The following is a 26,480-nucleotide window of genomic DNA, read 5'->3' as shown; positions in this document are numbered from 1 at the left end:
GTGGGAGGAATAGTGCCCCATCATTGGTGTCAGTGGGAGGAATAGCGTCCCATCATTGGTGTCAGTGGGAGGAATAGTGCCCCATCATTGGTGTCAGTGGGAGGAATAGTGCCCCATCATTGGTGTCAGTGGGAGGAATAGTGTCCCATCATTGGTATCAGTGGGAGGGATAGTGCCCCATCATTGGTATCAGTGGGAGGAATAGTGCCCCATCATTGGTGTCAGTGGGAGGAATAGTGTTCCATCAGCTAGAGGAAATATGCCACTGCTCCAGGTGAGCCTGCCTTCTTGATACTCCGCCCCTTTCCTGTAGTGGTTGGAGCATTCTAGGTCCCTTTCCCAACATTCGTTTTCTTTTTAGGCTTTCTTCTTTTTTTTCTTTTCTTCTTTTTAGGCTTTTCTCCTATTTGCATGTGGTGAGTCAGCAAGCAAGTCTTATGGCAAAATGTATCAGTTTACATAAATGAGACAAACCACTTAACACTGGCACGCGTGATTAAAGCTGAGTTCTGGCCTCTGGCCTTGGGGCTGAACTTGCAATAGAATCCCAACAAATTAGATTTCTGCCATCCTTCTACTCCTTACAGACCTGCAATGATGGGCTTTTGTTGCGGCAGAACTGCTTCTCTCCCCATAACTGCTTAACCACTTCATGTCCGGACACTTCCACCCCCTTCCATTTCAGGCCAATTTTCAGCTTTCAGCGCTATCACAGTTTGAATGACAATTGCGCAGTCATGCAACACTGTACCCATATGAATTTTTTAGCATTTTTTTGAGACAGATAAAACTTTATTTTGGCGGTATTTATTCACCACTGGGATTTTTATATTTTTGCTATATAAATGAAAAAGCCCAAACATTTTGAAAAAATGTTTTTTTCTTATTATTTATTTGTAAAATTTTATCTTTCTTTATAAATCTTGGCCAAAATGTATTCAGCTATCTTTTTAGCAAAAAAAAATAACCCAAATTAGTTTATAACCAAAAATTTCAATTTTTCAAAAACATTTTTAAAATTTTTTTTTTTTATATTATTAATATTTTTTATTAAACATACCATCACCCTAGCAGTACAGTGTCACCATGGTGACACTGTATTACTTGTGGGCGGTGATGAAGATTTTTTTTTCTTTTTTTACACTGATTCCTTTTGCGCCCATAAAGGCTGTAAATGCAATCAATTCTCCTTCTCTCTAGCTGCATTCTTGCAGCCATTGAGAAATACTGTGAGAGCTGTGATTGGTCACAGCTTGTCACATGGTACAAGGCTGTTGTGAAAAGCCTTGTACCATGTGACCTCGGTGATCATTCACAGATTTCACACGTAGTAAGCAATGATGTCAGAAAGTGACATCTTGTTTACTACTGTTCCTGTTATCACTTATTGGCCAATCAGTGATCACATGAATCGGGACCTCGCACAGAGGTCGCTCCAAGGGAGCACAGACAGGCATTGAATGCGTAGACCGTTTATAAATGCATCAACATCCACACAGATAGGACACCCAATGTTAGAAGTGATTTATTCTTCCAAATCAAATATACGTTTGCACACTGGTACTGACTAGTATCCCAATGTTTTTCTTCTCCCTACGTTTTTCTCCATCACTCAGGTAATGTGACCCCAGCACTGATGGAGAGGGGCAGGGGACAACAAGGATGTTGTGCAGGTGACCAATATCCTCCTTATCAACTGATGATGTCATTGGTTGTTAGGACGCCGGCGGTTAGAAGGTCGTAATGGTGCACAATGAAAACCTGTGGCTTTGTGAAACTAAAAGGCAGGCTTGATCCACCTCTGGCTTGTACACAATTTTTGGCCAATTTTTTAGGCATTTTGCCACAGCACCCTTGAAGAAACCTCAAGGCACCCCAGGGTGCCTGGGCACCCTGGTTGAAAAAGGCTGGTCTAAGGGAACCCAAAAGCAGCTTGAAGCAGGATGAAGCAGCTTAGATGGAGAGCAATTGCAGGTCAAACACAGCTGACCAAACCGATCAACAGCGACCCTAAAGATGTAAGAAAGTCGGTACAGACCTCAGCCTTCGTTCCTTCTCTTTGGCCTTCTCAGCAATCTCTATCCTCTCTTTAGGGATGACCTCAATGTTGTCCAGCAGTTCTTCCAGTTGGTGTTCGATCACCATTAACATTTGCAGAGCATTGAGATTAGCACGGTTCTCCCCAATACAAGCTCTGTAAACTTCTTCCACCTTGGAGCTCAGAGATGTCAGCATCTTGTCCTGTGAACCAGAGGCAGGGGTAACTAACACAGCATCAGTGCCCTCTTAGAGAAGATATTTACACCTGAACTCCGGTCACCAATGTTTTCATTTACATATTTTCCTCAAAAGCCACAAAGGATAGAAATCCACTTTATGTGCACCAAATGCCTTTGCAAACCCAGGTATTACATCATCACTGTCAATACATAGCCTGTGAAGAGAGCAGAGCTATGGGAGGAGCCCAGCAAGCTCCACCTACTACAGAAACCTACAGGAGGGGGTGGAAACAAGACCAGTCACCCTGCATAAGGAGAGAGGGAGAGAAGAGTGAGCGGTCTTTATTACAGGAAGTCAAAATCTCACACTGGATTACTTCACAGATCTGGAAGAAATACACAAAGGACTCCAAGATTCAAGGAACAATATATATGATGAATGTATTTAGACAATGTTTGTTTATCCTGGAGTTCAACTTTAAAGTGGATAAAGAGGCAAATCAATCACACAAGCAACAAGTAAGATTTATGCTGTTACTGTACACGCTGGATCCCTGCTAGGCCTTCCATAAGTTCTTGTAGGACTTCTTTTGGGATTTCCAAGAGTCCCATGACCTCCTCTACCTGCAGAACTTCCAGAGGTCCTAGTGATTCCTGTCATGTCCTGTGACCAGAAGGATATTTAAGCCCCAACCTTTGAAGGGGCTGGTGCTGTGTCTTATCACCAGCTACCTGAGAGCTAAAGAGCTATCATGTTTACCTGCCAGTTGCCCGTTTGTTGCTGAACCTATCTGAACTGACTATTCTCTTGCCTTACACCTGTCTTAACCCCCACCTGGACCCAACTACTCTCTTGCCTATCACTTGCCACAAGTTTTGCCGGAACCTGACTACTTTCTTGATTGCCACATGCCACAGGCTTTGCCTTGACCTGATTACTCTTTTGTTTGCCACCTACCACAACCACTGTCTAGAGCAGTGGTCTCCAAACTGCAGCCTGAGAGGCAAGATGTGGCCCTTTTTTTGCCCTTATCTGGCCCTTGGGCACTCTTCTACCAACTGACACCACTGGTGGAGTACCATTCCCCCACTGACACCATCAAGGGAATACTATTCATCTCAATGATATCAACAATGGGCCATTATTTGTCCCATTAAACCCAATGATGGGGCACTGAGGCCGGGTCATTTTTACTCACACTGGCCACAGTCTGGCCCCCCTAAAGCCTGAAGGACGATAAACTGGCCCTTTGCTTGGAAAGTGTGGTGACCCCTGGTCGAGACCAATCTACTCTCCTTTACTGCATCATGAACGCTCTTCGCACTTTGGTCCCGGCAGCCCTCTGAGTGCTGAGACCTGGTGCCAGTTTGCAGCAAAGAAAACCAGGGAAAACTTGGATTTCTACCCATCTTTACCATCAGGAGCTCTGGTGAAGACCAACTGGTACCTAGATACTGTGCCTCACCAGCCAGGAGGCTATCCCTATCATGAAAGACATATTTAGTTGTGTTGGAGGATTTTCACTCCTTCCCTAACATAATTCTCATCTAGCATCAGGCAACTTACACATTCAGACGGAGAGGTCAGCCATGTCAGCCAACATTTCATAGAAGTAAGGGTTTTTCTACCTGCAAAAGGTCTCATTTACTCCCTTTCTAGTCCTCCCATAAACAAAATCACAAGTTCTTTGTATTCAACCCAACTTATTACATATGAAATGTGTTTGTGTGTGGTTTGTTCTTACTACTGATATGAGATGTTCTACAGACCATCTGGTCAGTTGGCTGACGTTCCTTACTACTGAGGACTTAACAGTTTTGGGTATTTTCAAATGAAGTTTTATTCAATAAGAAAAAGTCTAGTATCTCTTCATATCCAATTAGAGTTGATTGTATGGTATTCTGAAATCTGATTGGTTGCTCTGGAGGTGCGTCTCACCTGATCCTCAGATTTGTACTGTCCGAAGGCAAACACCCGGGACTTGAGCTCAAGGTCCGCGGCCCTCTCCTCCTCCTGAGCAATGGAAGCCTTCAATTGTGCAATCTGATCCTTTAGCTGTTGTGTCTCATTTTCCCTAACAAAAAAAAAAAATACATGCATGCCACAACTATTGAAGACATACTTTCATGAGATACATTATATTTTATCTAAATTAGAAAAAAAAAATACTAAAAAATTATGCATCACAAAGACCTCTAAACCATTATTGGATGTTCAGTTTCAATGGAAATGTAAGCTTATTTTAAACTTGTGACCATACATTGCCTGCTTAATTCCACCTCATTGTTTTCATGGAACACAATCTTGCTTCAGGGGTGGCATCACACAAAAATATGCCCAGCGCTGCAGTTTATGCAATAATTGCATATGCAAAGTAATAAGTACTACTGCATTTGCAGTTTAAGTGCGCCGTTCTGGCTTAATTTAGGTCATAAACCATCCTACTTTTGAATCCATTAAAGTGTTACTAAACCCCGGACCCTGCATTCACTATATCTGCTCTCCCCGGACCCTGCATTCACTATATCTGCTCTCCCCGGACTCTGCATTCCCTATATCTGCTCTCCCCAGACCCTGCATTCACTATATCCGGTCTCCCCGGACCCTGCATTCACTATATCTGGTCTCCCCGGACCCTGCATCCACTATATCTGGTCTCCCCGGACCCTGCATTCACTATATCCGCTCTCCCCGGACCCTGCATTCACTATACCTGCTCTCCCCGGACCCTGCATTCACTATATCTGGTCTCCCCGGACCCCGCATTCACTATATCTGGTCTCCCCGGACCCTGCATTCACTATATCCGCTCTCCCCGGACCCTGCATTCACTATATCCGCTCTCCCTGGACCCTGCATTCACTATACCTGCTCTCCCCGGACCCTGCATTCACTATATCTGCTCTCCCCGGACCCTGCATTCACTATATCTGGTCTCCCCCGGATCCTGCATTCACTATATCTGGTATCCCCGGACCTTTTCTCATGAGCCGTTAGAGCAGTCTTGTGACTTCTATCACTGTTCAGCTGAGCACTGGTAGGAGGAGTTTTCATTCTCCTCTCACGCCCTATGAGATTGCATAACCCCTGACCCTCTGTCTGGACAGTGCTGATTGGCCCTGTATTGATCACATGCACCCTCCCAAGAAAAAGAAGAAAAACCTCTTGCAGTACACACCAAACTGAGCATGTGCAGAGTGCCTTCTACAACTCTGTACTATCAGCAGGTGAGGATCAGAGAAGCCAGGATCAAACATCCTATTTACACAATGCAGGGGAGTAACCCCTTGGGTTCCACAGTGAGTATAACAAGCATGATTTACTGTATATACAAACTGATTTTACTGTTGTCGGTTTAGAAACACTTTAACCCCCATTTCATCTTGAGCAGAACTTTAAGCCCTGATGAAGGAAGAACTTTTGTGCCCCAGAAAAAAGGTGAACACAATGGAGTGGATTTACTTAAGGTACATAGACTGTGCACTTTGCAAGTGCGGTTGCACTCATGTTCCCCTGTTCTTAGTAAATGTGGTAAAGCTTTGTTGATTTCCATCATTCAGTGGTGTTCAAGAAAAATGTTCTTTTTTTTTAAAACATTTCCTTGCATCTGTTTGGGTATTCTTTACCTAGTGAAGCTTTGCTACATTTATATTTACTAAGGAAAATGAGTGCAACTGCATTTGCAAAGTGCACAGTCTATTTGTCTTTAGTAAATCCACCCCAATGTTTAATTTAAAAAAAAACACTGCAATAGCAAAAACAAAATGTCATGTTGTTAAAGGTTTCATCTCTTTTAACATGAAAGTACTTTCCATTACTTATTCAGCCTTACATCTTCTCCTCAGTGGTGGCAATTGTATGTTTGATTTCCTCCAAAGCTTCCTCTGTCTCTTGTGAGTTCTGGATTAAAGAAAGATTCTGTTCCTCCAGTTCGGAGAAGATGTCCAGGAGCTGCTGGGGGTCGTGGAAGTACAGCTCGGGTTCCTAGTCAGATATCAGAGCTTTTGGGTCACATCATGTAGTTGACATGTGCAGAACGAAGAAACGTGTTTATTCGGAACGATTCGTTATGTTCGTTTGTTACGTTTGTATCAAAATTAGTTTCGTTTATTCATTTTTGTCCGGATTCAATTTTTTCCAATGGATTTGAAGTATTCAAATCGAATTTGAATCAAAAATATCAAATCTATTCAAATGAATTGTAAAGAATAGCTGGTTTTATTCTATTTGAAATTCAAATTTCAGAAGACGGTTATAGTTTGTTTTAATCTATTTTAATTTTTTTTCTAATATTTTCTTTTCTATTCTATTCTTATTTGTTCCATTCTTTTCAGTTCTGTTCCTTAATTTTCTCTTCTCATTTCATCTATTCTATTCTTTACAAATCTATTACTTTATTTTCTATTCTTTAATTTTTCTATCCTTGTCTTTTATTTTCTATTCTAGTCTAATCTCTTTTATTCTATTCTTTTCGAAATTAAGATTTCTGAAGATGGCTATATTCTATTTGTTTCTATTCTATTCACTTATTTTTTTTTCTATTCTAGTCTATTCTGTTTTATTTTATTCTATTCGAATTTCAAATATCAGAAGGCAGCTATATTCTATTTTATTCTATTCTAATTGAAATTTTAACTTTTAAAATGGGCTATATTATGTCTATTGTATTTGAAATTTGAAATTTCTATTGTATTTGAATTTTAATTTCGGAAGATGGCTATATTAATTCTATTTTTTTATTCTATTCTTTTATTTTCTATTCTATTCCTTTATTTTTATTATATTCTTTTATTTTCAATTCTATTTTATCCTATTCTTTTCAAAATTTGAATTTCAGAAGACAACTATATTATCACTAAAATACACAGTCTTTGAAGGAAATCAGCAGTAGTCAGTAATATGTTTACATTCCGAATTTGTTTTCTAATTTGATTTCGTTTTCAAATACGATTTGAATTTGGATAATTTGCTATTTCGAACGAAAATTTAATTTTGTTATTTCGTGTTTGTTTAAATTCGGTACTATTGTAATTCAAAAATTTGGATACAACTGAATCCTCGAATAACAAAAATTTCATCCAAATTTTGATTCCGAACGAAATGAACCATACATGTCTATCACATAGATACCATGCATTCAACAAGCCTGCACACTTACTCTGAGTATTCTTTCTGCAGATGTTGTGCTAAAAACACATCAAACACAAAGGGAGGTTAAATCTGCAGAACAGAATGTGGCTTCCAAAAATGTGTGGACCTCTGATAATAACACCTACATGAGACATTTCAAAACCATGGCTATTACCCATGGCCCATTGTGACTATATTAGCTTCCACATTTCTGGAAAGGCTTTCTAACAGATTTGTGGAAATTTGTGTTTGTTTAGCCAAAAAAAAAACCATTTGTGAGGTCAAGTACTGATGTTGGATGAGAAAACCTTGCCCACAATCAGTGTTCCAATTCAAATGGGTAGGGTTGAGGTCAGGGTTGTGTGCAGGCAACACAAGTTCCTCCACACCAAACGTCAGACCATGTCTTTATGGAGCTGGCTGTGTGCACAGTTATGCTGGAACATTAAAGGGTCCTTCCCCATATTGTTGACACAAAGTTGGAAGTGCACAGTTGTCAGTTGTCTATAATCTCTTTGTATGTTATAGCATTAGTAGTACCATTAGCTGGAAACACCTGAAGGCAATCATTTGGAGGGATGTTCACATACTCTTGGTCATATAGTGTATCAGCACTGGTGTAGTGTCAGGGGTTGCAATTATGACCCTGCCCCTATGCTTAAAGTGTTACTAAACCCCGGACCCTGCATTCACTATATCTGGTCTCCCCGGACCCTGCATTTACTATATCTGGTCTCCCTCTGCCCCTGCATCCACTATATATGGTCTCCCAGGACCCTGCATTCACTATATCCGGTCTCCCCAGACCCTGCATTCACTATATCTGGTCTCCCTCTGCCCCTACATTCACTATATCCGGTCTCCCTGGACCCTGCATTCACTATATCTGGTCTCCCCGGACCCTGCATTCACTATATATGGTCTCCCAGGACCCTGCATTCACTATATCCGGTCTCCCCGGACCCTGCATTCACTATATCTGGTCTCCCTCTGCCCCTGCATTCACTATATCCGGTCTCCCCAGACCCTGCATTCACTATATCTGGTCTCCCCGGACCCTGCATTCACTATATCTGGTCTCCCAGGACCCTGCATTCACTATATCCGGTCTCCCTGGACCCTGCATTCACTATATCTGGTCTCCTAGGACCCAGCATTCACTATATCCGGTCTCCCCGGACCCTGCATTCACTATATCTGATCTCCTAGGACCCAGCATTCACTATATCCGGTCTCCTTAGACCCTGCATTCAATATATCTGGTCTCCTAGGACCCTGCATTCACTATATCTGGTCTCCCCGGACCCTGCATTTACTATATCTGGTCTCCCTCTGCCCCTGCATTCACTATATATGGTCTCCCAGGACCCTGCATTCACTATATCCGGTCTCTCCGGACCCTGCATTCACTATATTCGGTCTCCCCGGACCCTGCATTCACTATATCCACTCTCCCGGGACACTGCATTCACTATATCTGCTCTCCCCGGACCCCACATTCAGTATATCTGGTCCCCCCAGACCCTGCATTCACTATATCTGGTCTCCCCTGGACCCTGCATTCACTATATCCGGTTTCCCAGGACCCTGCATTCACTATATCCGGTCTCCCCAGACCCTGCATTCACTATATCTGATCTCCCCGGACCCTGCATTCACTATATCTGGTCTCCCACAGTACACAGAACATGGCAATGCAACTATTTTAGTAAATATAAACTGCTAAATACCTTTTCTCATCAGCAGTATATACAGTAGCAGTCTTATCACTTCTATCAGTGTCGAGCTGAGCACTGGTTAAAGCTTTTAGGAGGTGTTTTCATTCTCCTCTGACTGTCCTGTGAGGCTGCATGACCCCTGACCCTCTGTCTGGATGGCGCTGATTGGCTCTGTGGCAATCACATACACCCTCCCAAAAAAACCTCTCTAGCAACACACACAAAACGGAGCATGTGCAGAGTGCCTCTTAGAACTCTGTACAATCAGCAGATGGATTGGGGACAGTAGAACAAGTGGAGGATCAGAGAAGACAGGATCAAACAACCTTTTTTTACACAACGCAGATGATTAACCCCTTAGGCTCCACAATGAGTATAACCAGCATGCTTTACTGCATCTACAGACTGATTTTACTGTTGTGGATTTAGTAACACTTTAGGTTTGTGAATGAACAGGAAGCTGCTCAGCACAGAGCACTTTCCATTCATTCACTGTCCAGTGCAGCTCAGGCTGCAGAAAAGGGGACTGGGGAATCTCTGCTCTCAGTCCCTTTTCTTTGTCTCAAAAGTGACCCTAATATTTCACCAAAGCCCCCCAACAGGGCTGCTAAAAAAAAACAAACAAAAAAACAATAATAAAAATAAAATTGTAAAAAAAAAATAAATAAAATGTTAAAAAAATATAAAATAAAAACAAAAATAAAACCTACTGACACCATTCTCTGCACTACTGACACTGTCCACTGCTGTACTGACTGACCCTGTCCACTTTTAAGGTAGCCTAACTTTACAAATTTCACATTTTTTAAATTTTATTTTATTTTCTTAAGTTTTCCTTACTATTTAGTAATTCCTTGCCAATTAATTTCTAAAAAAAGAAAAAAGGGTGATCTTTGATCTCTTTCATGTTGGTCAGGTAGATCTCCACCTTTCAAAAGGTTGCTTACCCCTGCTCCAGGGTATTCAAAAGAATTGGAGAGGTATGTCAAAATACAGACAGTTTCTCCAGAATCTTTTGAATTACCTATATAAATAAAGATCTGAAATAACTCTTTAGTCACCTGGAGTATCTCGTCCCACAATGGGAGTATATTGGCACACAGCGGAAGCAGCGGGTGGTTGTGGTGGGGCCCCAGGCCAATTTTTGCATTGGGACCCACAAGCTTGTTTGGAGGATTGACTCTTTAAAAGGTGCACAGTATCAGATAACAGCAAAAAAGGTTTATCATTCTAAACTGCAACCTTGTAAACAGGTAAACAGAAGTACCCACCTCTTCACTGTCGGAGGATATCAGGCTTTCTGAGATGCTTTTATCTTCTGCCTGATACGTTGCACTACTCCTGAAAAGACAAATTGAAGGCCATCGTATCTGGAAATGTGTTTATAACATTAAATTATGTCTGCTACAGACAAGACAACAGATAATGAATCTTTTGGTTTTCAGATTTTCAACCTTTTAGTTGCTAAACCAAGCATATAGAGACAGTCTCTAGGACACTTACAGTTTCTTGGACCCCGCTGTTTTCAGGCTCTGCCTAGATGACAGTCGGGGATCACGGCTGGAATCACGACTATGGCTGATCTTGCTTGAAGAATTTCTTTCTGTTTCTAAAAAAGATAAACACAACACGTCTGATCAGGGGCGGACTGACCATTTGGATACTTGGGCAATGCCCGGGGTCAGTAGGGGGCCCCATGCGATGCCCCTGGTACCTTTTTCATAGGCTTTTTTGAGTTTGGGCAAGGACACAGGGGCCCCATGATCCCCTATCGCCCGGGGGCCCCATGAGTTGCCAGTCCACCCCTGCACCTGAGATCTGTTTCCAGAATACAACACTCATCTGAGATCCGTTTCCAGAACACAACACTCATCTGAGATCCATGGAAGAGATACTTTTTGTTCTTGTTCACCTGGAGGTCACAGGTGGAAATGCCGGGTACATTATTGCGCAATGAATATTTTTGGACAGGAGGACTTCAGGCAATTGTGATTTCCTTGTAAACATTACAAATACGATGTATCCTAATTAATAATAATATAGAGCAAAAGGTTTGACTTTTTCCCTATACCCATACCCTTCTCCACTCCCTGCGCTCACCTCCACTCCCATTGCTTACTTTTGCTACCTGTGACCCTCCACTACCTCTTCCCCCTCTACACCTGTGACCTCTCTCCTCTATCTGTACCATCCCTCCACTATGTGTGCCACCTTCCAATACTTGTACCACCCTCCACTACCTGTACCCCCTCCACTACCAGTGCCAGGCTCAGTTTTCAGTGGCCCTTGTCCCTATATGGTCCTGTGCGTTCCACTGGTGGATCTAATGAAGAGTTACATCTGGTGCTGCCTTCTATTCTGTTATTTTGGTTCTACTACTGAGAGTTGGAGCTGTTGAATATCTGGTGAACCTTCAGCAACAGGTTCTTTTTGACAGTGGCGAATGGGGTGGGGGATGATGTTTTTAGCCCAATCCTGGAAAGGGCCTAGTATTGGGTGTTCACTTCTTTACGAGCTCTAAACACCGGCCCATTGGCTCATTCTGATGTACTTACTCTTGCCTGAGATGGGGGAGGTGGATACTTTGGTCTCAGAGTCCTGTTTTTCTTTCTCTTTGGTGGCAGGAAGGAGAGGTTTCTTCTTCTCTTTCTTCTTCTTCAATATGTCCTCCTTCCACTCCTTGGGAGAAAGGCGGAAGAGGAATTCTTTGTACATCAGATACTCTTTTAGGATCTCCTCACTTTTTGAAATGTCACTGAATGTGGAGAAGGAACAAAGAACAGATAACATCCTTCTCTAGATAGAGTGAAACAAGAGGCATTCAGTAAGTGGCTTACAGATTGGTCATGTTTCCATAAGCCCCTCCCACAGGTGCTTTTTATCATAGCTGTTAATTGGTCAGTTGGATGGGACATGTGGTCCAAATCTAACTCCAAGAGCAACATTGTTAGAAAACGAAACCCTTACCTCTTGATGTTCATCATTTGGGCTGTGTGACTCTTGATTTGTGCAACTTGCTCCATCTTTAGTTTGGTCTCCTTATCGGCTCTGAGCAAAAAAAAAAAAAGCATGAAAACCATTGATAGGTTACGGCTACCTAAGTACCTTTTGGGGGTTAAAGCAGACTTTCTCAACCATACTATCCCAGAGGAAAACATTTAAAAAATTTCGGGGTCTTGGGGAGCCTCTGACCCAAATGCTCTTCCTTAGAGACAGCTAAAAACACCAAGATCATTGGTGTCATGCTAACGACTCTGCAAAATGGTTTTGGCTCTGAAACAATGCAGACACCATCAAATGGCAGGTCAACCAGCCACAGCTCAAGGAACCCCTAGGAATCTCTGGAGGAACGTGAGGATTCCACGGAACACTGGTTGAGAATGGCTGGCTTAACCACTTCCAGACTGGACACTTTTACCCCCTTCCTGTCCAGGCCAATTTTCAGCTTTCAGTGCTATCACACTTTGAATGACAATTGCGCGCTCATGCAACACTGTATCCATATTAATTTTTTAGCATTTTTTGAGACAGATAAAGCTTTATTTTGGTGGTATTTATTCACCACTGGGATTTTTATTTTTTTTGCTATGTAAATGAAAATGTCCAGAAATTTTGAAAAAAAGTGTTTTCTTATAAAATTTTGCAAATAAATAGTATTTCATATTAAATCTTGTCCAAAATGTATTCCGTTATCTTTTTAGAAAAAATAACCCAAATTAGTTTATACCCAAAAATTATAATTTTTAAAGATTTCTTTTACATTTTGTTTTTTTTTTTTATATTATTATTAATGTTTTTTTTTTTTACATACTGTCACCATGGTGACACTGTACTACTTGTGGGGGGTGATGAAGATTTTTTTTACACTGATTGCTTTTACACCCACAAAGGCTGTAAAATCAATCATTTCTCCTTCTCTCTGGCTGCATTCTTGCAGCCATTGAGAACTACTGTGTGAGCTGTGATTGGTCACAGCTTGTCACATGGTACAAGGCTGTTGTGAATTGCCTTGTACCATGTGACCTCTGTGATGATTCACAGATTTCACACGTAGTAAGCAATGATGTCAGATGTGGCCACTCAGAAGTGACATCTTGCTTACTACTCTGCATGTGATCACTGATTGGCCAATCAGTGATCACATGATCGGGACCTCGCACAGAGGTCCCGTCCGACGATCGGTGTTCCACTGTGTCCGGAGGACACAGCGGGCACTGGATCGAGGTGCTGCACGCTCCCAGGGAACGCGCACAAGCAGGGTGCGGGGAGGCCATTTATAAACGGCCACCCAACCCTGCACAGCCACCGTCTGTCCGTTTATATCCATGGGCCAGACGGGAAGTGGTTAAAGAGTTAGTCCACCCAAATATATATTTGTGTTACATGGAACCCATGAAACGAGGTGTTCTTTTAGGTATAAGGCCCCAATTCTTTAAACACGGCACCCTTCATATTCTGATACAATAGAAATCATCTAGCAGTATGGAGTCTCTTTGGACATCACTACCTAGGATGGTACAGTATGGCACCTCTTTGGCTATCACCACCTAGGATAGTACTAGATCTTGGGCCATGGCAAGATTTAGGATATTTGGACTCACTGTTTTAAGGCCTCCACTGAGTTCCTGTCATTTTGTTTCAAAAACTCATCAAATCTCACGGCATCTTCCTCCAAGAATTGCTCAGCCTTTTCCAGCTTCATCTCCTCGGCAGCGGCCATGGCCTCCAGCTTCTGGATCTCATCACGTTTCACGGTCAGGGAGTACTGCCAATCACAAACAGCACATTTGATTATGCTAGCCTTGGTAGAAGTGGCACTTGACAGTTTCGCCAGATGTTTTAGAAATCAGGAACATATCAGATCATATCAAGAAATAAATTAAGTTGCACCAGATCTAAACGCATGGCTGGAATTGGTGAATCTCCTTTACTTTTACCAACAAATCAGGTTCCAGCTTTTTCTCCTCAAGAGTAGGTAAGAAACTTGAATCGAACAACTGGTCGCTACATGAACCAATTTCTAATAGATAAATGAGGCCCAGAGGTAATATTACCTGCAGGAGGAACATTTCCTTCTTCTTATCAATGAAATCATGGACACTTTCTCTTGGGACTTGTTTGTCTGGAAGAAGAATACAGAAATAGAGTCAGACTGCGCTTCATTAGGACACAGCGGCAGCCGCACCTGGAAGCGCAGTGATAAAAACCAGAAGGGGCACGTATTAGGTAGAGGAGATCACCAAATGGATGTTTGCCGATCTCCCTCCCCTCTAGCCAGCAACACCAGCCATGCCAGTCCCATGGCAACATGGTGGAGGTGCACCTCCGGCAGTAGTATGGTGTGGATTTGGAGGGTGATGGAAGTATCTATGAAGCTCAGGGTTGTTCATGCACCATTCACTGGTTCAGCCTCAACATTGAATTGTGATGGTCATTTTCCCCCGTCCTCACCTCTGGTCACCGCCAGTTTCCAGGAAGAATTGTTCAGTACAGCCACAGCCTTCTCCCCGTCCTCTGCAGCTTCTTCCATCTCCTCCGCTTCAATCTCCTTACGTAGTCTGGCCATCTTGGCGTTCATCATCGTGGTGTACGTACCCTTTTGGTGGACTTTCAAATTTTTGCTCTTTTCCTTTTCCTGTACAAGGATGGAAATATGAAAACCTTCAACATGCAAATCTTTAGACTTTCTGAAGAGGATTTACCACTGCCTGCTCTATCCAACACTAAAAATGTATATATATATATATATATATATATATATATATATATATATATATATATACACACACACTTAAAGCTGACCTTTGGCCTTCCCTTCAGTCTTGCATAGTTGTACAGGTTCCTTTCTTGTCCTCAAATTATTTTTTCTGATTTCACTGCACACTGTGAGCTTCTCACAATGTGCATTAGAAGCTGCAGCAAGTCAACTAGAATCTGCCTCATTTCCTGGCTGGATGACATCCAGCATCTCCTAGCTCTTTTCTCCCCTGCCTGATTATCTCTGACCCTCCCTTATCATTCACTGGATTTCAGTTCTTTCAATTATGAAGTCTAAGCATCACATGTGGGTGTTACCTAGGGCAGTCTGCATATAAATACAACCTGTCTACTAACACCAACTCCTCCAGAATGACACCCTCCTATCCAGGCATTTTGATATTTGCATAACTCCTACCAAGAGCCAGCCCACTGCTTGCATCAGGGCTGAGGACTCCTGACAAGAAACTGAGGCGGGGTGCTGTGATGTTTTCAGAAAGCCATGTACAGCACCCTGCCAGCCCCTCCCACCAGCCATGATCTGCCTGCATTGCATAGAAAAGTAGAGAGACCCAGTGATGATATCACTGTGTCTAAAATACAGTATGTAATGAGAACAGAAAGATTTTAGTTAAAATTTCATTTGCAAGTTTAAAAAGAGCTCCAGTCTCTGGTGAAAAAAAAAAAGTCAGTGGATACAAATGCTGTAGCTGCTGACTTAAAAAGCGGCCACATACCTGTCCCTCGATCCAGCAGTGTACCCGCTCCCCTCCCCCCTCCCATTCCCAGCTCCTTAAGAAGAGGAAGAAAAATATGAGCAGATAAAACTCCAGTTTTAAAGATTCATGCACACAGGGCTTTTACAGGCATTTTATATGGTAAGTGTAATATCCTGACACTTTTGAATGCCTGGGGAGCCACACATGCTGTGCACAGCCCTCTCCTCTACAGCAGTGTTTACCAACACATGTGAATTCATTTATTTCAGATACTTATATAGCACCATCAATTTACACAGCACTTTACATATATATTGTACATTCACATCAGTCCCTAACCCTTAAGGAGCATACAATCTAAAATCCCTAACACACGTTTCATACATACACATACTAGGGACAATTTAGACAGGAGCCAATTAATCTACCAGCATGCCTTTGGAGGGTAGGAGGAAACTGGAGTACCCAGAGGAAACCCACACAGGCAGAACATGCAAATTCCAGCCAGGTGGTGCTGTGGTTGGGATTCAAACCAACGACCCTAGTACTGCCAGGCGGAAGTGCTAACCATTTAGCCACTGTGCTGCCCATACAGCCAATGTTCTTTCCAAACACCAAACTTCTACGTACGTAAAACACATTGGCCATGCATGCGCAAGTAAACACTGATCCAAAGAAGCATCTGCATTTAGAAGAGTGCGGTAAATGGCTGTACAAGGCGCACACGGCTCCCTCGGTGCAGAAAAGTCCCGACAAGTTACTTTAGTTATATAAAATACCTGGTAAAGCCTCCAACATGAACCCTAAGCCAATAACGGGGATATTGGACTTTCAGTGTTTGTCAGGGATATGTTTGTCTATTCAACAGTCACCATTTCCTTCTTCTCCCGCTCCTGGTCCCGGATGAGGAAGAAGTCGGCATCTGGGGAGATCTTGAAGGGGTTTGGTTCACTCTTCTTCTTTTTGGCCTGAGCTGGAGAGAGAAATGGGACAATCCTAAAAACTAGATACCCAAGACACGAAATACCCTCCCACCCCGCCATAGCCACAGCTACAGCCCCGACTACCTGAAACCACGGACTTTGTGTCGGTGTCGGACTTAGCAGAGCTCACTATGGACCTTGGAGCAGAGCGGTGAGACATTGTGCGAGCGCCTCCTGTCAGAGGAGATAAAGTGTCCATGTTATGTATATCACTGACATATGTACACTGAGCCATTTACACCAGAGGAGCTTACACTCTAATGTCCCACCACAATCACACACTATTATTATTATACATTTATATCCGGTAGCTCCGACAAATACTGCAGTGCTGTACAGAGGACACTGAGCCATCAGTCTCTGCACCAGAAGAGCTTACACTCTAATGTCCCACCACAGTCATACACTAGAATGATTATACCGCTCTGACATATACCAAAGTACTGTACAGAACATACTGAGCAAGTCATATCAGTCTCTTTACCAGAAGAGCTTGCACTCTAATGTCCCCCCGCAGTCACACACTATTATTATTATTATACATTTATATAGCTCTGACATATACCGCAGTGCTGTATAGAGGACACTGAGCCATCAGTCTCTGCACCAGAAGAGCTTACACTCTAATGTCCCACCACAGTCATACACTAGAATGATTATACCGCTCTGACATATACCAAAGTACTGTACAGAACATACTGAGCAAGTCATATCAGTCTCTTTACCAGAAGAGCCTGCACTCTAATGTCCCCCCGCAGTCACACACTATTATTATAATACATTTATATAGCTCTGACATATACTGCAGTGCTGTACAGAGGACACTGAGCCATTAGTCTATGCACCAGAAGAGCTTACACTCTAATGTCCCCCCCCCCCCCCGCAGTCACACACTATTATTATTATTATACATTTATATAGCACTGACATATACCACAGTGCTGTATGGAGGACACTGAGCCATTAGTCTCTGCACCAGAAGAGCCTGCACTCTAATGTCCCCCCCCCCCCCCCCGCAGTCACACACTATTATTATAAATTTATATAGCACTGACATATACCACAGTGCTGTATAGAGGACACTGAGCCATTAGTCTCTGCACCAGAAGAGCTTGCACTCTAATGTCCCCCCCCCCGCAGTCACACACTATTATTATAAATTTATATAGCACTGACATATACCACAGTGCTGTATAGAGGACACTGAGCCATTAGTCTCTGCACCAGAAGAGCTTGCACTCTAATGTCCCCCCCCCCCGCAGTCACACACTATTATTATTATTATACATTTATATAGCTCTGACATATACCAAAGTGCTGTATAGAGGACACTGAGCCATCAGTCTCTGCACCAGCAGAACTTGCAATCTAATATCTCCCCCACAGTCACACACTATTATTATTATACAGTTACATGGCTCTGACATATACTGCAGCGCTGTACAGAGAACACTGAACCAGTCACATCAGTCTCTGCACCAGAAGACTTAATACTCTAATGTCCCATCACAGACATACACTAATATTAATATGCAGCTCTGACATATACCACAGCGCTGTACAGAAAATACTAAGCAAGTCATATCAGTCTCTTTACCAGAAGAGCTTGCACTCTAATGCCCCCCCCCCCCCCACAGTCACACACTGTTATTATTATTATAATACATTTATATAGCACTGACATATACCGCAGTGCTGTACAGAGAACACTGAGCCAGTCACATCAGTGTCTGCAGCAAAGAAGCTTACACTCTAATGTCCCACCACAGTCACACACTATTATTATTATATGTTTACTGTATACAGCTCTGATATATTCAGCAGTGCATTACAGGAAATACTGAGGAAGTCATATTAGTCTCTTTACCGGAGGAGCTTGCACTCTAATGCCTCCCCTTCCCCCGTCACAACTATTATTCTACATTTATACAGTTCGGTCCATGCATATTTGGACACGGGCACAATTTTCATACTTTTGGCTCTGTATGCCACCAGAATAAATTAAAATGAAACAATCCAAATGAATTTGAAGTGCAGGCTTTCAGCTTTAATTCAAGGGGTTGAACAGAAATATCAAGTATAAATTTTAGGAACTGCAACCATTTTTATACACAGTCCCTCCATTTTCAGGGGCTCAAATGTAATTGGAAAAAATGAATATAATCATAAATAAATTGTTAATTTTTAATATTTTGTTGACTATCTATTACTGGCAATGACTGCCTGAAGTCTGGAACCCATGGACATGACCAAAGACTGGGTGTCCTCCTTTCTGATGCTTTGCCTGAAGTCTGGAACCCATGGACATGACCAAAGACTGGATGTCCTCCTTTCTGATGCTTTGCCTGAAGTCTGGAACCCATGGACATGACCAAAGACTGGGTTTCCTCCTTTCTGATGCTTTGCCTGAAGTCTGGAACCCATGGACATTACCATAGACTGGGTGTCCTCCTTTCTGATGCTTTGCCTGAAGTCTGGAACCCATGGACATTACCATAGACTGGGTTTCCTCCTTTCTGATGCTTTGCCTGAAGTCTGGAACCCATGGACATTACCATAGACTGGGTTTCCTCCTTTCTGATGCTTTGCCTGAAGTCTGGAACCCAAGGACATGACCAAAGACTGGGTGTCCTCCTTTCTGATGCTTTGCCAGGCACTAACTGCAGCTGTCTTCAGTTGTTCTTTGTGGGTCTTTCTGCCTTTAGTTTTGCCTTCAGCAAGTGAAATACATGCTCAAATGGGTTGAGCTCCGGTGATTGACAGGCCATTGCAGAATATTCCACTTCTTTTCCTTCAAAAGCTCCTGGGTTGCTTTTGAAGTGTGTTTTGGATCATTGTCCATCTGTACTGTGAAGCGTCATCCAATCAACTTTGCTGCATTTGGCTGAATCTGGGCTGACAGTATATCTGTAAACACGGCAGAATTCATCCGACTGCTTCTGTCTTCTGTCACATCATCAATAAACACCAATGACCCAGTGCCACTGGAAGCCATGCATGCCCATGCCATCACACTGCCTCCGCCCATGCCATCACACTGCCTCCGCCCATGCCATCACACTGCCTCTGCCCATGCCATCACACTGCCTCCGCCCATGCCATCACACTGCCTCCGCCATGTTTTACAGATGATGTTGTGTGCTTTAGATCATGAGTTCTTCCAAGCCTTCTCCACACTTTTTTCTTCCCATCATTCTAGTGCAGATTAATCTTCGTTTCATCCATCCAAAGAATGCTTTTCCAGAACTGGTCCAGCTTTTTTAGATGTTTTTTGGCAAAGTCTAATTTTGGCTTTTCTATTCTTCAGGCTTATGAATGGTTTGCACCTTGTGGTGATCCCTCTGTATTTGCTCTCGTGAAGTCTTCTCTTGATTGTAGACTTTGACAATGATACGCCCACCTCCTGGAGAGTGTCCTTCACTTGCCTGGATGTTGTGAATGGGTTTTTCTTTACCATAGAGAGGATCCTGCGATCATCCACCACTGTTGTCGTTCGGGGACGTCCATGCCTTTTTATGTTGCTGAGCTCACCAGTGCGTTCTTCTTTCCTCAGAATGGACCAAACTGTTGATTTGGCCTCCTAATGTTGCTGTGATCTCTCTGATGGATGTGTTTTGTTTTTGAAGCCTTTCAATGGCCTGTTTCACTTGCATGGACAGCTCCTTTGAACGCATGATGTAGGTTCACAGCAATAGATTCCAAATGTAAATATCACACTTAGGCCTCATTCACACTTCACTAAATTTCAAACTCTTCAAAAACGCCCTTATAGCCTTAGACAGGAGTTAATGAGCTTTAGCATGGGCTTTCTACAAGCATTAAAAACGGTCCCCAAACGCCCTATGCACGGTATTGAAGCATTTTATAGGTGTTTTACAAGCATTAAAACCGCACCACAAATGCCTATAATAAACTCTGATGGTATTAACGCCCCACAAACGCCTGCCAGACATTTGAGGAGCGTCACCGTAGACTTGAATGGGAGGCATGGAAAGGCTTCAACTCCTCCTGACTCCACATGAGGCGTCAATTTTAAAGCGACGCTAACGCTTCATGTTTTGCTAATGTGAACAGCGCTGTGTGCTGCCCATAGTATCATTTCCATAGGCATTTCAGGAGCGGTAAAAACGCCCCTTAAATGCCTGCTTTCAAAGCTAGTGTGAACTGAGCCTTAGAATCATCTCCAGATGTTTTACCTGCTTAATTAATGAAGAAATAATGAAGGAGTAGCCCACACCTGGCCATGAAACAGCTTTTGATTTATTTATTTATTTCAGGTACTTATATAGAACTGTCAATTTACGCAGCACTTTACATATATATTGTACATTCATATCAGTCCCTAATCCCTCAAGTGGCATACAATCTAAGGTCCCTAACTCACATTTATATACAAGGGCCAATTTAGACAGGATCCAATGAACCTACCAGCATGTCTTTGGAGTGTGGGAGAAACCAGAGTACCCAGAGGAAACCCACGCAGGCACAGGGAGAACATGCAAACTCCAGGCAGGAGGTGCTGTAGCTGGGATTCAAACCAACAACCCTAGTACTGCCAGGCGGAAGTGCTAACCATTTAGCCACTGTGCTGCCCTATGGGCATTTAATTGTCCAATTACTTTTGGTCCCTTGAAATAGGGGGGCTGGCTGCTCGTAAGAGCTGGAATTCCTGAACCCTTCCTCCAATTCGGATGCATGTACCCTCAAATTAAAGCTGAGAGTGCGCACTTTCAGCCCATATCCATTATAGAACTATAGCTTGAATATATTTTGGTAAATACCTGAAAAAACTAAAATTGTGTCTGTGTCCAAATATACATGGACCTCACTGTATGTCTCTGACATATACTGCAGTGCTGTACAAAGATCACTAAGCAGTCACATTAGCCTGTACACTAAAAGGAGCTTACACTCTAATGTCCGCCCTCCCCTCCCGCCATGGTCACATGCCATTATTTACATACAGTAGCTCTGACATATTTACATCCTGGCCAGTCAACTGAGACAGATCTGTAACAGGGGCGGACTGACAACTCATGGGGCCCCCGGCAATAGGGGGTCATGGGGCCCCTGTTTCCTTGCCCAAACTCAAAAAAGCCTATGAAAAAGGTACCAGGGGCATCTCATGGGGCCCCCTACTGACCCCGGGCCCTCAGGCAGTGCCCAAGTTTCCAAATGGTCAGTCCGCCTCTGATCTGTAATGGAAGATTTAGCACTGGAGATGAGACAGAACTCCATTCAATTAAATCTGACCTCCAGCCTTCCCTTCAGTCTTGCACAGGTGTACCGCCTCCTCTCCTGGACTGAAACGGCTTCCTCTGATTGCACTGCACACTGTGAGCTTCTCACAACGTGCATTAGAAGCTGCAGAAAGTCAGATAGAGCTCCGCCTCATTCCCTGGCTTGAGGACAACCAACATCATCTAGCGCTTTCCTCCTCAGCCTGGCTGTCCCTGGCCCACCAATTTTATTTATTGAATTTTAGTTATTTCAATCATGTGGGCATTACCTAACGCTGTCTGCATGCAAACACAACCTGCCTAGGAAAGCCTACTTCTCTAGACTGACACCCAACCATCAAGGCATTGATTTTTATATAACTCCCCCGACAGCCAGCCCACTGATCAGGACTGAAGGCATTTCAGAGCAGGGGAAGCTATGTACACCACTTGCTTGTCCCACCCACCAGTCATGATCTGCTTTCATTGCATATAGAAGCACGGAGACCCAGTGATAATGTCGCTGGGTCTAAACTAATGTGTGTAAACAAACAAAAAGCTTTTATGTAAACATTTCATGTTGTTAAGCCTGGGTTCACACTGATGCGGTGCAGAATTCGCACTGGGTTCTGTGCGAATTCCACACCACATCACAATCGCACCCCGGAACCACTGCGGGTGTGTATGTTAAAGCGGAGCTCCACCCAAAAGGGGAAATTCCTCTTTAACGCTTTGTCCCCCGCTCCCCATTAAGGATTGGCACCTTTGGGGAGCGGTACTTGCTCCCACTTCCTCTGCGGTCGCTGAGGCGATCAGAAGCAGAAGTTGTCCTCACCCCTCCCTCTCCGTAGTCTTCTGGGACATGTGACAGGTCCAGGGGCGGACTGACAACTCATGGGGCCCCGAGCAATAGGGGATCATGGGGCCCCTGTGTCCTTGCCCAAACTCAAAAAAGCCTATGAAAAAGGTACCAGGGGCATCTCATGGGGCCCCCTACTAACCCCGGGCCCTCGGGCAGTGCCCGAGTTTCTAAACGGTCAGTCCGCCCCTGGACAGGTCCCAGAAGACTACGGGGCCATTCCCAAAGCACAGCGCTTCTCCCGCATGCGCAGTGGGTACCCAGCTGTGAAGCCGCAAGCTGTCACAGCCGAGTGCCCAAAATAAAGATGCCGGCGCCAGGGAGAGAAGACGGAGAAACCAGCCGTGGTGAGGACACCGCTGGACCGAGGGACAGGTGAGTGTCTATATTTTAAAAGTCAGCAGCTACAGTTTTTGTACCAACTGACTTTTATTTACTTTTTTTTATTTCAGCTGGAACTCCGCTTTAAGTTAACAACACTCCGAAATCAGTTCGCAAACCGCGGTGCGATGTGCAGAATCAGATGTCATAGCTGTGAATACCCATGCGATCCGATTCCAGTGTGGACGGAAAAAAGGGTCCCGCATTTTTTGGTGCTGATGCGGTGCGATTTGAGTCATACAAAATGTATGGCTCAAATTGCATCGAACAGAATTCGCATGTGATGTGCAGGGAATGCGGTGCGGTTCCTGTGTGAATCACATGGGATATGCCGCACCGCACAGGTGTGAACCCGGGCTGTGGGAAGATGGGGGAACCAGGAAGACAAAACAGCGGATCAAACTTCAGTTTTAAGTGCACATATGTCAATGAACCTTTAAAAAAATCCGAAAATGAAAAGAAGACTTACTGGATCCGGACGCCGTGCTCTCTCGTGACACAACGGATCGCTCCAGGGTGAAAGATGACATTGTGGATCTTCAGGGGGGTCAGCTTGAGATGTTCAGGAATTTAGTGCAGCGACCTGATCACTGAAGGGGAGTTCCTGGAAAATCGCAAAACAATATAAACCGCATGTCCCTCGAACCCCTCGAGTATAACATTGTATTGTTTTCGTACTGTCGTATGTTCTGTCTCCCTTTGTAATGTACAGCGCTGCCCAAGGGCGGACTGACCATTTGGAAACTCGGGCACTGCCCGAGGGCCCGGGGTCAGTAGGGGGCCCCATGAGATGCCCTTGGTATCTTTTTCATAGATTGTAAGCTCCCAGGATCAGGGCCCTCCTAACCCTCTTGTATTGAACTGTACTGTTGCTGTATTGTCTCCCATTCTATTGTAAAGCGCTCAGCAAACTGTTGGCGACATAAATCCTGTATAATAATAATCTTTATCAGGGGCATCTCATGGGGCCCCTTACTGATCCCGGGCCCTCGGGCAGTGCCCGAGTTTCCAAATGGTCAGTCCGCCCCTGATCGCGGCTATTCTGCCTGCAATTCAAACCACCCAAGTGTGAACGGGACCTTAGGGCCGCTTCACTAGAACGCACGCCGGTTTGGTGGCTGTAAATGCGACGCATTCAGGGAGCCATTAAGGGTTAATGGCAGTTTCATGCGTCTTGCAAAGACAGTGAATTCCTATGCGGTTCAGGAAAATCCGCGTTCCGGTGTGAACCAGCACTCAGTGCCCCACGCGGTCACCTCCATTGTGGAGGGGCGGTGCCTTACGTTGTTACATCGCTGGATACTACCGTTTTTTAAAAACTTTATTTCAGGTACTTGTATAGCGCCGTCAATTTACGCAGGACTTTACATATATATTGAACATTCACATCAGTCCTAACCCTCAAGGGGTGTACAATCTAAGGTCCCTAACTCACATTCATACATACACATACTAGGGACAATTTAGACAGGAGCCAATACACCTACCAGCATGTCTTTGGAGTGTGGGAGGAAACCGGAGTACCCAGAGGAAACCCATGCAGGGACAGGGAGAACATGCAAACTCCAGGCAGGTGGTGCTGTGGTTGGGATTTGGACCAACAACCCCAGTATTGCCAGGGGGAAGTGCTAACCATTTAGCCACTGTGCTGCCCAATTTATTGAAATGTCATTCATTCCTATGTGGTCTGGAAACATACGTCATGTGCGCTCCCATGATGCATTGTAGAAAATGCAACATGTCCGCATTTCATGCAACGCGCCATTTACCCATCGCAAAGCCGCATTGTGGCGTGAACAGGGCACATGGTGTTTTCTATGTGTCCTTGCGGCGATCGGTGTGGATCAGGCACAGGAAAAACGCTGGTCGCACACAACGTGAACGAACCCCAAATTACCATCAGAAAAATGGCCCCCCAATCTACACACACAGCTCACTCACCTCCTGACCGTCCACCGCCTTCCCCTGTGTGTAAAATATTGATCAACCTCCATAGAGGACGCACAATGCTTACCACGTGGTGTGATCCCAGATTGTTTACATCTCCATGGAGACCTGAGCTCCTCTCTCCATGGCAACAGAATGGCAGTGACTCGTCTCCTCTTCCTGTTGTAGCTCCACATGTTGTCCAGCGGGGGGAGCAGTGACTACAAGAAATGCAGAATGTGTGATGGATGGAGCAGTGTGGTCACCTTCCATGTACAATCCTCACCCCTCCCCGTCTGCAGCGCTGCGATTTCTCAACGAACTCGCTTCAGTGCCGGGCGACTTTTGGATCATGCGTTTTGGTGTGTGTGTGTTTTTTTTTGATCAAAGATTTTTGATGATGTAAAAAATGCATCATAATGTAGGTGACAACACCCCCCCCCCCCTGTACATCAGAGTCCTCCTTTTCACCTTAGAGCCCCCTTCACATTACAGCCCATTCTTCCTTGTATTATACACTCTCATCCCATTTTCAGTTCAGAGTCCCCCCCTCACCCGTGCACATAAGAGAGCCCCTTTCATTTTAGAGCCACCTTCCACACCAGAGTCCCCCTCTGCCGAAACTCAAAATGCCTATGAAAAAAGTACCAGGGGCATCTCATGGGGCCCCCTACTGACCCCGGGCCCTCGGGCAGTGCCCGAGTTTCCAAATGGTCAGTCCGCCCCTGCCTCCCACACGCCAAAGACATGCTGGTAGGTGTATTGGCTCCTGTCTAAATTGGCCCTAGTATGTGTATGTATGAATGTGAGTTAGGGACCTTAGATCGTACGCCCCTTGAGGGTTAGGGACCTTAGATCGTACGCCCCTTGAGGGTTAGGGACCTTAGATCGTACGCCCCTTGAGGGTTAGGGACCTTAGATCGTACGCCCCTTGAGGGTTAGGGACCTTAGATCGTACGCCCCTTGAGGGTTAGGGACCTTAGATCGTACGCCCCTTGAGGGTTAGGGACCTTAGATCGTACGCCCCTTGAGGGTTAGGGACCTTAGATTGTACACCCCTTGAGGGTTAGGGACCTTAGACTGTACGCCCCTTGAGGGTTAGGGACTGATGTGAATGTACAATATATATGTAAAGTGCTGCGTAAATTGACGGCGCTATATAAGTACCTGAAATAAATAATAATAAGGGGCAGGTTTGTGCTGCAAGAAAATGTTCAGAAGCTTTAAAAAGAACAATCCTGACAGGCAGTTCAACTGCACAAACATTATCCTACCACAAGGGGACGCTGGAGGTTTTTATTGTGTGAAATTTTGAACGAATTTACATATTTTTGGGGGGATATATAGATTTCCCCTCAGCTACTGTCTTGGTTACCCAACTGGGAAGGGTTTTTTTTTCCTCGCAATAAATGTAAAATAAAGAGTCTAATAAGGGACAGGTTTGTGCTGCCAGAAAATGTCCAGAAGTTTTAAAAGGAACAATCCTGATGGGCAGTTCAACTGCACAAACATTATCCTACCACAAGGGGACGCTGGAGGTGTGCAGAGTGCGGCAGTCCACTTATAGC

At 44.1% G+C, this 26,480-nt stretch overlaps 1 protein-coding gene across 2 annotated transcripts in view; it reads right to left on the bottom strand.

Moving 5' to 3' along the window:
• CFAP100 (cilia and flagella associated protein 100) overlaps window positions 1–25,084 on the bottom strand; it is a 28,431-nt gene extending 3,347 nt beyond the window's left edge. The window contains exons 1-14 of one of the 2 annotated variants that reach the window (XM_089672287.1): window positions 25,001–25,084; window positions 23,456–23,590; window positions 16,612–16,701; window positions 16,417–16,517; window positions 14,520–14,703; window positions 14,123–14,190; window positions 13,670–13,833; window positions 12,036–12,116; window positions 11,624–11,823; window positions 10,572–10,677; window positions 10,340–10,409; window positions 6,053–6,204; window positions 4,159–4,294; window positions 2,039–2,241 (exon numbers count right to left, since the gene is read on the bottom strand). In XM_089672287.1, coding sequence (XP_089528413.1) covers window positions 2,039–2,241; window positions 4,159–4,294; window positions 6,053–6,204; window positions 10,340–10,409; window positions 10,572–10,677; window positions 11,624–11,823; window positions 12,036–12,116; window positions 13,670–13,833; window positions 14,123–14,190; window positions 14,520–14,703; window positions 16,417–16,517; window positions 16,612–16,701; window positions 23,456–23,516 — 1,616 coding nt within the window. In that variant the 5' untranslated portion in view covers window positions 23,517–23,590; window positions 25,001–25,084. Of the gene's footprint in view, window positions 1–2,038; window positions 2,242–4,158; window positions 4,295–6,052; window positions 6,205–10,339; window positions 10,410–10,571; window positions 10,678–11,623; window positions 11,824–12,035; window positions 12,117–13,669; window positions 13,834–14,122; window positions 14,191–14,519; window positions 14,704–16,416; window positions 16,518–16,611; window positions 16,702–23,455; window positions 23,591–24,927 lie in introns of both variants that reach the window. The other variant, XM_089672286.1, reaches the window with a different exon arrangement.
• Window positions 25,085–26,480: the final 1,396 nt, after the last annotated feature.

The sequence above is a fragment of the Staurois parvus genome, unplaced genomic scaffold, assembly GCF_062004578.1.
Source record: "Staurois parvus isolate SC_StPar_1 unplaced genomic scaffold, SC_StPar_1.0 ptg000124l, whole genome shotgun sequence".
NCBI classification, from domain to species: domain Eukaryota; kingdom Metazoa; phylum Chordata; class Amphibia; order Anura; family Ranidae; genus Staurois; species Staurois parvus.
This window is presented reverse-complemented; position numbering and strand designations above follow the sequence as displayed.